The sequence below is a fragment of the Hordeum vulgare genome, chromosome 1H (genome assembly GCF_904849725.1).
Source record: "Hordeum vulgare subsp. vulgare chromosome 1H, MorexV3_pseudomolecules_assembly, whole genome shotgun sequence".
Taxonomy (NCBI): domain Eukaryota; kingdom Viridiplantae; phylum Streptophyta; class Magnoliopsida; order Poales; family Poaceae; genus Hordeum; species Hordeum vulgare.
The window spans coordinates 7,992,914-8,007,406 of record NC_058518.1 but is presented as its reverse complement, the minus strand read 5'-3'; the positions used below and the strand labels follow the sequence as shown (position 1 = coordinate 8,007,406).

At 43.8% G+C, this 14,493-nt stretch overlaps 1 protein-coding gene across 1 annotated transcript; it reads right to left on the bottom strand.

Moving 5' to 3' along the window:
* Window positions 1-8,518: 8,518 nt before the first annotated feature.
* Window positions 8,519-10,385, bottom strand: LOC123404218 (tyrosine decarboxylase-like). The gene has a single exon (XM_045098135.1). It carries the CDS (start codon window positions 10,289-10,291, stop codon window positions 8,690-8,692), a length of 1,602 nt encoding a protein of 533 aa, XP_044954070.1. The 5' UTR covers window positions 10,292-10,385; the 3' UTR covers window positions 8,519-8,689.
* Between the last annotated feature and the right edge of the window lie 4,108 nt (window positions 10,386-14,493).

Here is a 14,493-nt window from a genome sequence, read left to right as displayed (position 1 = left end):
ACGCAGAGATTCTTCGTCAGGTGCATCACGTCGATTGCCGAGCGGACCTCATGGACTTCCCAGTAGGGTAGCTCCCAAAATATAGATTTCTTCTTCCACATGGGTACGCGCTTATCAGGGCCGTTAGGAACAGGTTGGCTGCCAGGACCCTTTCCAAAGATTACTTTTAAATCTTTGACCATATCAAATACTTCAGCACCAGTACGGATGACAGGCTTCCCCCGGGGTTCTGCCTTGCCATTGAAATGCTTGCCTTTTTCTTTAAGGGATGCTTGGGCAAAAGAAAACGACTATTGTACGGGTACACATTCTTCCCACATTTGTCCAGATATATACTTTCTGTCTGATCCAAACAGTGCGTGCATGCATTGTATCTCTTGTTTGACTGTCCTGAAATGTTACTAAGAGCAGGCCAATCATTGATGGTTACGAAAAGCAACGCTCGAAGGTCAGATTCCTCTTGTTTGTGCTCGTCCCACACACGTACACCTGGTTCGGCCCACAGCTGTAAAAGTTCATCAACTAATGGCCTTAGGTACACATCAATATCGTTGCCGGGTTGCTTTGGACCTTGGATAAGCACTGGCATCATAATGAACTTCCGCTTCATGCACAACCAAGGAGGAAGGTTGTAGATACATAGAGTAACGGGTCAGGTGCTGTGACCGCAACTCTGCTCCCCAAAAGGATTCATGCCATCTGTACTCAGACCAAACTATAAGTTCCTTGCGTCAGCTGCAAATCTCGGGAACTCTCTCTCGATTTTTCTCCACTGCCGACCATCAGCGGTGTGCCTCAACTTATCGTCTTTCATACGATCTTCCATGTGCCATCGCAACAACTTCGCATGATCTTTATTTCTGAACAGACGTTTCAACCGTGGTATTATAGGAGCATACCACATCACCTTGGCAGGAACCCTCTTCCTGGGTGGCTCGCCCTCAATATGACCAGGGTCATCTTTTCTTATCTTATACCGCAATGCAGTGCATACCGGGCATTTATCCATATTCTCGTACTTCTCACCGTGGTAGAGGATGCAGTCATTAGGGCATGCATGTATCTTCTGCACGTCTAATCCTAGAGGGCAGACAAGCTTCTTTGCTTTGTATGTCCTGGCGGGCAATTCGTTCTTTCTTGGAAGCATCTTCTTCATCAGTACCATCAACTTTTTGAATGACGAGTCAGTCACACTGGTCTCTGCCTTCCACTTCAGCAATTCCAGTGTGCTACCCATCTTCCTGTGGCCATCTTCACAAGTTGGGTACAACAATTTGTTGTGGTCCTGTAACATCTGCTCGAACTGCAACCTCTCCTTTTCTGTGTCGCAACCTCGCCGTGCATCAGAAATGACCCGGCCAAGATCATCAGCGGGCTCATCTGGTTCCCGTTCTTCATCCTGATCTTCTTCTTCATTGTCTTCCATTGCGGTATCAGCATACTCAGGGAACATAGATCGGTAGTTGTCATCATCCTTCTCTTCTTCTTCATCGTCGTCTTCCATCATAACCCCTCTTTCTCCATGCTTGGTCCAAACATTATAGCCCGACATAAAACCGGACCGAAGCAGGTGGCTCTGAATGACTCTTGAGGAAGTGTAATCCTTCTCATTCCGACATTCAACACATGGACAAAACATATATCCACCACCATGCTTGTTCGCATCGGCTGCATCTCGAAAATAATGCACGCCTTCTCTGTAAGCGGCTGTGCGTCGATCACAGTACATCCATGGATGGCTCATCTGCGTTATACGACAGTATATCAAATACAATCACGATCCTAAAAATTAGTACCGCACGGTCTAAACGAGGAAATATAGTTGCTAACCTTTTAGAATAAGTAGAAATAAAGAGGGAGAGGTTTAAGCATGGCTCGGGCATCTCATATCGTAGTTGTGTTCGGTGAACTGAAGCAGCATCGCTCTAGCACACATTTCAACAAACACCTCTAGTGCATCCAAGAAAAATGGAGAGCTAGCACACACCCACACTCTTCCATCCAAGAAAAATGCAAGGAAGAGGGGAGAGGGGGGTTGTGGCCAATATATATAGGCAGAGGACTTTAGTCCCGGTTTGAGACACAAACCGGGACTAAAGGTGGCGCACATGCGGGCTGCACACCGGTAGCCCTTTAGTCCCTGTTTGAGACACAAACCGGGACTAAAGGCTCCTTACGGGCCGGGACCAAAGCCTCGTGGGCGGCATTGCGATTTGGGGCGACGTGGCCGGGCCTTTAGTCCCGGCCCAGAGGGAGGCCGGGACTAAAGGGTCCAGGCCAAAGGCCCGTTTTCCACTAGTGTAACTATAGAGCCCAAACAAAATGGTCCAAACAAAACTCAAATAATTCACAACTTCACAAAATGCATAACTTCACAGGTGCACAGCTTCACAAAATGCAGTACTTCACAGGTTCAAAACTGCATAACTTCACAGTTTACAATCTTTACACTACACCGCAACTCACATATGTCTACTACTGTCTACTATTACAATAGATATGCTACTCTTTGTTGATAGGCTTCATAGCTTCACACCTGGCTTCGTACTTCACCTGTGCAAAAAATTAGAATAAGGTGTAAACAACATCAAACATTAGATAATGATGGATTGGCAAAAAAAATACATGTACATAATGACTAACACTACCCAGTATGTGTACATGGAGTGTCTAAAATTTTCTCACTAGCTAGGAGTTTTTTGGTATATAATACTGACTTGTGCAACTCTAACTAAATTGATCATAAATATGAAAAGACCTACAAGAATAAGTTCAGTCAGAATCCAAGCATAGTTTGTTCGAATGATCTAATATTGTGCAAAAGGATGCATTTTGGAACGGAAAACAATGTTGCATAAGCATGTTTTCATTTTCTTTGTACGGAAAATGAGTTTTTTGTGAAGGATCTACCATATATTTGTTGTCAAATTGGACCAAATCATTTTTATAAAATACTAGGTCATATTTAATTTACATTTGACCAAATGATTGGGTGTAACAAGATTTGAAAAAGACAAAGTTCCGTCGATTCAGAAGGAAGCGGGTCAAATTTGAACTGCAGATCCCTCATAGTTTGCTCATGATTTTTTCCAAAATTAATTTCTAGGTACATGGGTATCTATTTAATCACAGCAACACCAAAAGTTTTCCAAGATTCAACCACTAGATAGGAACGGTCATACCCGTCATTTTGACCGCATTTTGAAACAGGCATGAAATATTCAAAAAAAATCAGAAAATTGGAAAACATTCGCATTGTGCTATTAAATGTGACCAAGTTACGATAAAAAATAATAAACTTGTAAGACATTAATTACTTATGAAAAGTGTTCTCAGAAATGAGCTATCATGTGTGAAGATTCATGGCTTTGAAGTCAAATGATCAATCTTATGATCACTTTCATGGCATAGTTTGTTCAAATGATCTAACATTGTGCGAAAGGATGCATATTATAATGGCAAACAATGTTGATTAAGGAAGTTTTCATTTTCCTTGGATGAAAAATTCATTTTCCATTTTTCAATTGCCCAAAATGAGTTTTTTTGTGAAGGACCTACCATATATTTGTTGCAAAATTGGAACAAATCATTTTTATAAAATAGCAAGCCATATTTAATGCACAATTGACAAAATGTTTGGGTGTTAAAGGCTTTATCCGCCTCACGTGAAAAAGACAAATTTTCGTCGATTCAGTACGAAGATATTCAAATTTGAACTCCAACTCCCTCATAGTTTGCTCATGATGTTTTTCCAAAAATAATTTCTAGGTACATAGATATCTATTGAATCAGAGAAACACCAAAAGTTTTCCAAGATTCAACCACTAGATTGGAACAGTCATACCCGCCGTTTTGACCGCATTTTGAAATAGGAATGAAAAATTCAAAACAAATAAAAAAATTGGAAAACCTTCTCATTGTCCAATTAAATGTTACCAAGTTAAGAAGAAAAATAATAAACTTGTAATATGACAATTATTTTAAAAAAATATTCTCAGAAATGAGCTATCATGTATGAAGATTCATGGTTTTCAAGCCAAATGATCAATCTTATTGCCACTTTCATGGCATAGTTTGTTCAAATTATCTAATATTATGCGAAGGGGTACATATTTTAATGGCGAACAATGTTGATTAAGGAAGAATTCATTTTCCTTGGATTGAAAATTCATTTTCCATTTTTCGAGTGCCCAGAATAAGATTTTTATTGAAGGACCTACAATATATTTGTTGAAAAATGGGACCAAATAATTTTTAGAAAATATTAGGACATATTTAATGTACAATTGACCAAATGGTTCAGTGTCAAAAGATTTTATCAACCGCTCGTGAAAAAGACAAATTTCCGCCGATTCAAATGGAAGCGGGTCAAATTTGAACTGGAGCTTCATTATACTTTGCTCTTTATTTTCCCAAAAATCAGTTTATGGTATATAAGTATCCATTTAATCATAGAAACACCAAATTGTTTCCAAGAATCAACCCCTACCTAGGAACGGTCATGCCCGTCGTTTTGACCGCATTTTGAAATGGACGTGAAAATTCAAAAAATTGGAAAACCTTTGCATTGTGTCATTATATGTGACCAAGTTGCCAGTAAAAATAATAAAATTGTAATAGGGTAATTTTTTAAAAAAGTGTTCTCAGAAATGAGCTATCATGTGTGAAGATCCATGGCTTTCAAGCCAAATGATCAATCTGCTGGCCACATTCATTGTGTAGTTTGTTCAAATGATCTCATATTATGCACAAGGGTGCATCTTGGAATGGCAAACAATGTTGCCTAAGGAAGTTTTCATATATTTTTTGGACGAAAAAAATCATTTTCCATTTTTCTAACGCCCAAAATTAGTTTTTTGTGAAGGATCTACCATATATTTGTTGCAAAATTGTACCAATCAATTTTCTAAAATACTAGTCCATATTTAATGCACAATTGACCTAATGGTTGGCTCTCAAAAGTTGTTATCCACCGCTCGTGAGAAAAAAACAAATTTGTGCTAATTTAGTTGGAAGCTTGTCAAATTTGAACTGCAACTGCATTATACTTTGCTCTTTATTTTTTCCCAAAAATAATTTTTAGGTATATAAGTATCCATTTAATCATAAATACATGGTGTGGTGGCAAGACATCGAGGTTTGGATGGTGTGTGAGGGCCCCAACTCCACAACGTGTAAACGAGGATGACAACCGCGTGGTCACCGCGTGACTGTGGCATTGGCACTTGTTCTGGGCAACCTAGGCATGTATCGTGGGTTTATCACTCCCCCGTAAGGTGTTAGTAAGAATAATACAACAGAAAAATCTCACGAGGAGACTGAAATAAGCTCTAACACGAATTAGCAGCCAAGTGTTTGATTAGCGGTGGGGGAAATTCAGAAGGCCAATTGGCCTGATTTTTGGGTGAGGATGATCATCTACTAAGGAGACTGTCTTGGCAAATTTTCAGCTCAAATGAAGGATCCTAGGTGGCACTTCCCTTGGATGTTGAAGTTGGGCTCAAATGAATGCATGGATTGATCTACAATCTGGTAGAGGATGGTGATTTGGGCATAGGAAAGTACTATAAAAAATTTATACCATTTGGACATGCCAAAGTGGCACTTCCTTCACAATGCTCACAGAAACTTGTAAAAATTATTGAGAGGAATTGGATAAATGAAATGAGCTCACATTTGGTGTAGATAAGTTACACATGTAGGAACATGTCCTGGTAAATTTTCAGTAGTAATTAAGAATCTAAGATATATTTGCTTCACAAACTAAAAATATGACCAGAATAAAATATTGTATGATGAGCTCACATGGATTACTGGGTAGAGCTCAAATTTTGTAGAGAGTGACCATTTGGGCATATAGAATATTTGGAAAAAACTTAGATTCTTTGGATATTCCTAGCTAGTACTTCCTTCACAAAGGTTCTCTCTGGGTAGAAAATTTGGAAATTTGCTCAGGAAGATTTAATAGGCAAATAGAGCTGAATATTGGCATGTGGCAATTATTTGGATATTGAAGATAGCCAAAAGAAGTTTGCGGGCAATAGGAGGTGTCTAGATAACACTTGCTTTGCAATGTGCCAATCTGGACAGAAAATAGAAATTATAGCTGTGCTCACATAAATGATTGGATGGAGATGAAATTTGGAGGAGTATGATAATTTGGTCATATGAAGACACTGTAAACATTTCATCCATTTGAATAAACAAAATTGCTACTTCCTTCACAATGCTCTCCACTGAACAAAACATTGGGAAAAATATTGAGGGAAATTGGCTAAATTAAATAAGCTACAATTTGATGGAGGGTGGTTATATGGTCACGGTCATGTTATAGTAAATTTTCATAATTTATAAAGCAGTATAAAATGTAGTTGCTTCACAAACTAAAAATATTACCAGAAACAAAGATTCAATGTCGAGCTCACATGGATTGTTAGATGGGGCTCAAATTTTGTGGATAGCTATTATTTGGGCATATTTAAGATGTGGCAAATATTCAACTCATTAGGTTACTCGTGGATAGTACTTCCTTCACAAATCTTCTAGCTAAACGGAAACTTTGAAAATTTGGTGAGAAAGATTTATTTGGCAAATGGAGATGAATTTTTTCCTGAGGCAATGATATGGATAGGAAAGAGTGCCCAAAATTTTGTGGGAAATTATGAAAATATAAATAGCACTTCCTTCACAAAGTGCTATTCTGAACAGAATAGGAAAATGAATATTGCTGAATTATTTTTTAACTAGTGAAGGAAGGTTTTGACATATTTGAAGAGTATATGATCCAAAGAATTTATGAGAATGTTTGGACAATTTTGGGAATGACAGAATAGTAGGTTGCTTCACAAATTAGGGCAAAAATTGACACATAGGCAAAATTGATGATGTGGCGCCTAGTCATAGCCATGACCATCTATATTGGTCATAATTAGCTAGAAATTAGGCAACGAATGAGTGCTATCTGCTTTACGACCATTTCCCGTAAGGAAATTGCGACCTTTTTTGACCAAATTGGTCATTATGGTTTGGGGTTGGAGCCTCCGGAACACCATACGACCAAATGATCCCAAATGGTCATAGATTTACAGCCATTTCTGCCAGGGTCACTACCAGAAGGTCACTAGTTGACATATTTCTTGTAGTGTTGTGCAACGCATTCCCTTACAAAGTGATAGTCAACTTCAATGTGCTTGGTACGGGCATGGAAAACCGGATTAGATGATAGATATGTCGCACCAAAGGATGAGTGGCTGTTGTTGAGATACTTGGGTAGGAGTAGGAGGTAGAGGAGGCGGGATAGGAGGAGGAGAAGGCAGACAGGAGGCGACTCTAGGAGGTAGATGATGTTGTAATGAGGAGGCGGCTCGAGGAGGCGGACAAGGAGTAGAGGAGGCAGGAGGAGGCTGGCGAGGAGGGGGCGAGGAGGACGAGTAGAGGGACGAGGAGAACGTAGAGCAGCCCGGAGTATAGAACCTCCTTCTGGACCCTCTGATTCTGTGCTTCGCCAACCTGAGGAGCAGGATGCACGACGGGTGGAGGAGGAAATAAAGGATGGGGAGGCGGCGGTGAGGATGAGGAGGAGATGGTGGAGGAAGATTTTGTGGTAACACTCGGCGTATATATGGATTCCAGTAGTGATACATGATTTTGTGGTAACAAAATATACCTACAATTCAGTCGATGATTTGACTTCTTAAGAAAACACAGTTATAAGATTGATTGAAAAGGCTACAAAATCGATTAATCCTACAATTCATATCATGTATTCGTCCATGTATGACTGAGTTCCCCGAAAATATGAGATTAAACACCCTATAAATTCCCCACAAAACCACACCTACGCCCCTTAAAACCATAAACCTAACCCGCGGAGGGAAGGAGAAAAGACCGTAGATCATTCCTTTGCCACCGGCGTGGTCGTCGTAGGTCGCCGCAATCATCCGATTACCATCGCCCTTACCGTCACGGGAGAAGGTGATGCGTTCGGAGAGAAGGGGCATAGTGAGCGAGGAGCACACTGAGCTAGTCCAGCTCAACCACTTAGCCCCTCCAACAACCAAGCGGGACCCACAACGCCTCGTTGACTCAGCGATCCCATCTTTTCCAATTCGAATACGGCAAAAGGGCGAAAACGATCGGGATTAGAGATTTGAGGGTGTGAACTTTAGGGATTTGGAAGTTGGCGTTTAAAACCGATGACTCGTATGAGTCCATGGTTTAAAATAGACTTTACTCAAGATTGATCGATAGCTGAAGAAATTTCAGGTAGCCTTCAACGGCGAATCTGGAGACGTAGTAAAAAAATGTGAAAGAAAACAGAAAAAATAAATCTTAGGTGCTTTAGTTCCTTTATTTACTATATATATATATATATATATATATATATATATATATATATATATATATATATATATATATATATATATATATATATATATATATCCGTCAAAATAGGTGCTTTAGTTCCTTAATTGTTACATCTCAATTATTACAAACCCATAGAGAAAATGGCAAAAAATTAAAATAATATCGTAAATACATACTGATCTGTTTTGCCAATAATATAGATACAGACGTGATTGATGCAAACACATGACACCATTCGATCGATACCCCTTATTGTTGAGTTTAAGGAGACCTTTCAATCAAGTTGATGATCTCCAAGTCCGTCTGTGGAATGGAATAGAGATTACTTAGAGCAGAGGGTGTGGATGATCTCCATCTTCCCAAGGATCACGGAGGCCTGATCCTGCACGACCTTCCATCCATGGGCAACGTGGTGTTGCTCCGTGAGGGTGCTCCCCACCGCACACCTTAGCATGAACATGCCACCTACGTTTGCAGAGCTCATGTAGGGGCCTGAGGTGACGGCGTTCACCTGCTCGAGGAGGGCTCGGTTGAGGTCGTTGGCCGTCTTTTGGCCGCCAAACTTGTCCACCGGCCGAATCCTGAAGCACACGAGCGCGAACGTCCTTTCCGTCACCACCTCGAACCTCTCGTCGGCCCTCACCATGTCCTCGAACTCCACGGCCATGCGCACGTGGGAGCGGATGTGGTCGCGCAGGCCATGGACGCCGTAGCAGCGGAGCACGAGCCACATCTTGAGGGCGCGGAACCGGCGGGTGAGCGTCATGTTCCAGTCCTTGTAGTCCACCACGTCGTGCCCCTCCGACGCGGCGTCCTTGAGGATGTACTCCTGCTCCGTCCCGAGCGCCGCCACCAGCGCGCTCGGCTTCTTCACCCACATGACGCAGCAGTCGTTGTTGGCCAGAAGCCACTTGTGGGCGTTCATGCTGAACGAGTCCACGGCCTCCACGCCGTCTATCATGTGGGTGAACTCCGGGCACACCAGCGCGGAGCCGGCGTATGCCGCGTCCACGTGCACCCACACTCCGTGTGGCGCGGTCACGGCGCAGAGCTCGCCGATGGGGTCGACGGCGGTGGTCTGCGTCGTCCCGATCGTCGCGCACAGGAACAGTGGCACCAGCCCGGCATCAACGTCGGCCTGCATGGCGGCCTGCAGCTCGGTCGGCGAGAGCGCGAACATGTCCTCGTGGCAAGTGTGTATCGCCCGGCAGTGGTCACGCTGGATGCCGGCAATGCGTGCGGCCTTGCGGAAGGCGAAGTGGGTCTGGTCCGAGCAGTAGACGACCAGGTCGCAGATCCTGTTCTCGCCGATCTCGGCCAGCTTCTTGTCCCTCGCGGCGACGAGAGCGCAGAGTATGGCCTCGCACGAGGTGCCAAGAATCGTGCCCCCGCCGCCTCCGGCGAAGAGGAGGCGCTCCGGCAGGTGCAGTGCCTTGCCGAGCCAATCCACAACCACCATCTCAAGCTCAGCGGCGGCCGGCGAGGCGGCCCACGTGAAGGGGACAACGTTGATGCCGGCGGTGAGCGCCTCACCGAGGGCGCCGATGGTGCTGCTCGACGCCGGGAAGTGGGCAAAATGGCGGGGGCTCTGCCAGTGCGTCATGCCGGGGAGGATGATGTCGCGGACGTCCTTGAGCGCGGAGCCAAACGCGTCGGGCTCCGGACGGCACGGGGCCTCCGCGGGGAGCAGGTTGCGGAGAAAGCCGGGGGTGACGCTAGGGTGCACGGGGTAGTCACCCATGCCGCCATAGTAATCGGATATGAAGTCGATCACCTGGTGACCCTGGCGCCGGAACTCATCGGCGTCAAGCAGGTTGGAGCATTGCATCTTCTTCTCCGGCGCTTGCCCCACCACCGGGACAGCGCCGCCCTTCCCGACGGTTGCAACGGTGGCAGCCTCCAAGCATTGCACCGTCGGGGCCATTTGTGGAATGCACTCGAGGTTTTGGATGGCCCAACCCGCTGTGCAACGCGTAGGTCGGGAAATGTGGATTGGTGCCAATTCATGAGCAGCCCCGGCTGCTATTTATAGAAACCGAGTTTCTCTATTGGCACGTACTAACAAGGTTTTTCTAACGCGAACGCAATGTGGGTGCACGCATCCACGTTCAACCAATGTATTGGAGTATATGATATTCGTTATTTCATATGCGAACTACTTGGCCTTGTTTAATCACGAACGTATCTAGATAAAAAAAAATCATCATATATTTGTTTAAACACGAATGTATCTAGATACAAAAATGTATCTATATATGGATCGTGTCTTGATACACTGGAGATATGCAAATTATGTGTTTTTCGGGCCAGCTTGCTATTCTTAGAGCATCTTTAGCTAAACCTGTATAAGATCAACTCGCAAAATTCATTTACTGTTCATGGAAAAGGGGTTTTACGGACCGGCGCGGGGTTGAACAGAGCGAGGCCCCATTAAACGGATCCGTAAAAAAGATATTCGCAGAAGATGTTTTTTTACGGATCGACTATGCGGGGTCTGCTCGGACACCGCCGCGTCGACCCGCAAACCGAAATACCTTCAAATAAGCGAATTTGACAGCTATTTCGACAAATGAGTTTGAATTCAAACAATAAACATAGTTCACGCGGAAAATGAAAGCATAGTTTTAAAAGACAAACGTAAAAGGACTTCATGCATCCTGGTCGCTCTTCACTCCACATCATCGAGATCATCGCCGCCCCCGATTCCATCGCCTCCTCCGAACCCATCGCCGGCACAACTCCGGCACCAAAATCATCGGCGATATTGGTTCCGATTCCTGATGAGAAAACATCGCCGCCATTGTAACACGCAAGCATCCTCCTCTTCAAGATTTCTCGCCTTGTTATATCATGCCATTCTTTGCTCAGGTCGTCCATGTCATTGTGGTTTCTTAGTCATGATGCTATTCTCTTAGACAAGAAGGTTGGCCATGACTTTGTTCTCAGCGGCACGTGCTCTTCTCTCCTCAACGTCCTTGAGAAATTTCCACCTCTCTTGCTTTTCTTGTGCCTTCTTCTCAGCCAACTATATCTTTGCATCCAAAGACTTCTCTAGCATCACCTCATTTGATTGCAACATGGCATCTATCTTGTCCAGCAAGCTCGATGCTTCGTGTTCCCTTTTGATCTTCTCCTTTGTCTTCTTGTCACCATATGGCTTGTTCAAGTTTCTTGGGCCATCATCATCTTCATCTTCATCTTCATCCATGTTCATAAGTGAACCTTTCTTAGGTGGGGATTCTCTGTCAATCAACTTTCACTTGTCGCAGTCTTTGAGCATTTCCCAACAATGCTCTAGTTTAAAAAAAATTCCTTCGGAAGCTTCCATGTCTTTGTACCGGTGTTGGGCAATTTTTTTCCTACACAATTAAAACAAAGTCAAATGATGCAACCATTTCATATGGTGCAAATGGTGTGCAGAACTTGGAATGTGAAAACGAACTCACATAGTCGGATTCCACGGTTCCACTCGGAGGAGCATTGCGAACTTGTTCCAACCAAGCTGCCCAACAACTACAAATCGGCTTGATCATGAACCAACGACCTTGGAGTGTCCGAAAGGTCTGTGCTGTTCTATTGATCTTCAATTCTTCGCCAATACGTCTTGGCGATTTGGAATACATCCGTACAAGCATCCATATACATCGTACACCAAGCCTTAATCAAGATTTGATCTTCCAAGATCGTGTAGTTCTTCGAACTCACACTTTTTTTTGCTTGCGATTGCTGATACGTCCCCTCATCTACCTCCTCCACTTCATCTTCACCGTCATGGTCATTGACGCCACCCTCCAATTCATTATAATCGAAACCAGCGGTCGGGGATTGACCGATGTCGACGGCGTTGGTCTCCAACAAGTTCACGAACTCGGCAACGGCATTGTTCGAACCACCGCTACATTGAGTGACGTCACGTCACGAGTTACCACAATGGCGAAAAAGCGAAGCAAGAATAAGGGAGGGAAGATGCATACCTTCTGGCCATTTCATCGAACGCCTCGCATGTGGCGGAAGCAGCGGCATTGAAATGCACCGTCGGGGAACATCTCGTCGGGGCAGAGGGAGTGGACGAAGGCTTTTTCGTAGAAACCTTCTTCCGCTCCACGCCCGAAAGCTTGCTCATCTTCTCCGCCAGTGGCCAGGCAGATCACGCAAGAGTGGCGAAGTCCGGCGCGCGTTCCTTTCAGGCGTGGCCAGTCGGATTGCGGCCATGCACGACAATGTTCCCTTACCGCTTGCGGGCTGGCGCGTTGGTGCCTTGGGCGATGGTGGGGCGACATGGCCGGCGACGAGATCTGTCAGACGGGATTGCGCGTGCGTGATGTGAGACGGCTAGGAGGCTTCCAGGGCGGCGAAGATGGTCCAAAGTGCGACGTGGTGGGGCAATGGCTGTCGAGGAGGGGGGAGAGGGGAACGGCCGCGCAAAAATTTCTCTCGCGACAAATCTCCTTGCGGATAGGGGGCGATCTCGGGTCGGCCTCCAACACCGTGAATCTGAAGGTTGAGGGCAAACTTCTGCCGCGCCCCGCTAAAAATTTTACGGGTCGGACGCGTTTGCGTGGTCTGGTCTGGCAACATTTTCCGCCCGACCTGTATTTTGATGGTTGTTTTCCGGATCAGGGCATTATACGGGGTCTGCTAGACATGCTCTTAAGTCATTAAGTACATTTCTAGGCATTTAATGTCTATGATTCACATTCGAATTGCATGCACACAAAATTAGGACAAGAGGTGTGTTGAAAAATCTTATTGGTGGTATTTAGTCTATGTTTACACTAACATCACCAAAGAAAAGGAGTAATAAACACCAGGGGTCTAAGAACAACGTGGAGCTTAGTGATTATTTGTTATGAAAAATATTAAACAGGTCTAGACAGGTAAAAAAGATGGCAACTTGTTAAGACATGACTCATAAAGAGTGGTAAAAAATCGAGAATGTTCCACAAAAATTGTTGTAAATTGCTCACAAACCGGACCATTTCCAAGCTTCGCTTCCTCCGTTAGCCTTGAAATGTTTCCACACTGACACACACTATTAGAAGTGTGATGACAAAATTTGTCATTTTTGGGATTCGTTTGCCATATTTACGACATTAAATGTATTTCTAGACATTTAAACTTTAGAAAATGCTAAAACACTTAGAAGTTATGCAGAGTTGAAAATAAATAACTCATGTGCAGTATATTCATGTAAAAATGAATTTTGCTTTAAAAAGTGAATGGTGTTTGTTGAGCTTAACACTCAGCACAGTCCCATGTATTTGCTGAGAACAACACTTGGCAAAATAATGTTGGCTTCTACTTGGTTCCCTCGATCACATCGCCATCATAGTGGTCTTCCTCCCATATGCAATGACGCACACCTCTCCTCCCGCTTTTCTCTCCTTTCTCTCCCTCTCCCTCTCACTTCTCTTCTTGGCCATCTCCCACTTCTCTCGCCGACGTCCATCATGGAAGCACCGACTACACTAAGAGCAAGTACGATAGAGCTGGGTCAGCTGGCTGTAAGGAATAAAATAATATATTTTTGCTTAGTTGGAGGAGAGAGAAGAGGAGAGAGAAGGTAAGCGGGCTCTTAGCTAAGAGCCAACTCTAGCACGTGCTCCTAGGTACTTTGTGAGAATGAAAGGTGGGTCATATAATAAATAAGTAGTACACTCTTCTAATCAACTATTGTACATGTTAGCTATAAGATGGACTATAGGTGACATGGCATGAGCTTAAAGCCGGCAACCGGCTCTACTATTGTACTTGCTCTAAAGGAGTTTACCTTCGGGCGCCGCACAATCGAATTTCACCTAGGTGTGTCCTATGTGACCTCCACACGTGTAGATTTTCAAGGATTTTTTCAGAACATATAATTACTTTATTTCTTATACTAAGCTAAATATAATGCCCGAGTTGAAAAATCACAGATTTACTGTTGAAAATAGTTTCCATGTAATGGAGTCTAACTACATAGTACTCGGGGTTGAACTAACTACATAGTTATACGCACTGATATAATTTAATTCAACGAAACGTGGCAGATGACAATTTTTAACTGCAAATAATATCAAAGTACAGTGAATTAATCCCGAAGTATTCAGAGTCATTAATAACAAATGCCAGATGACCAATGTACTT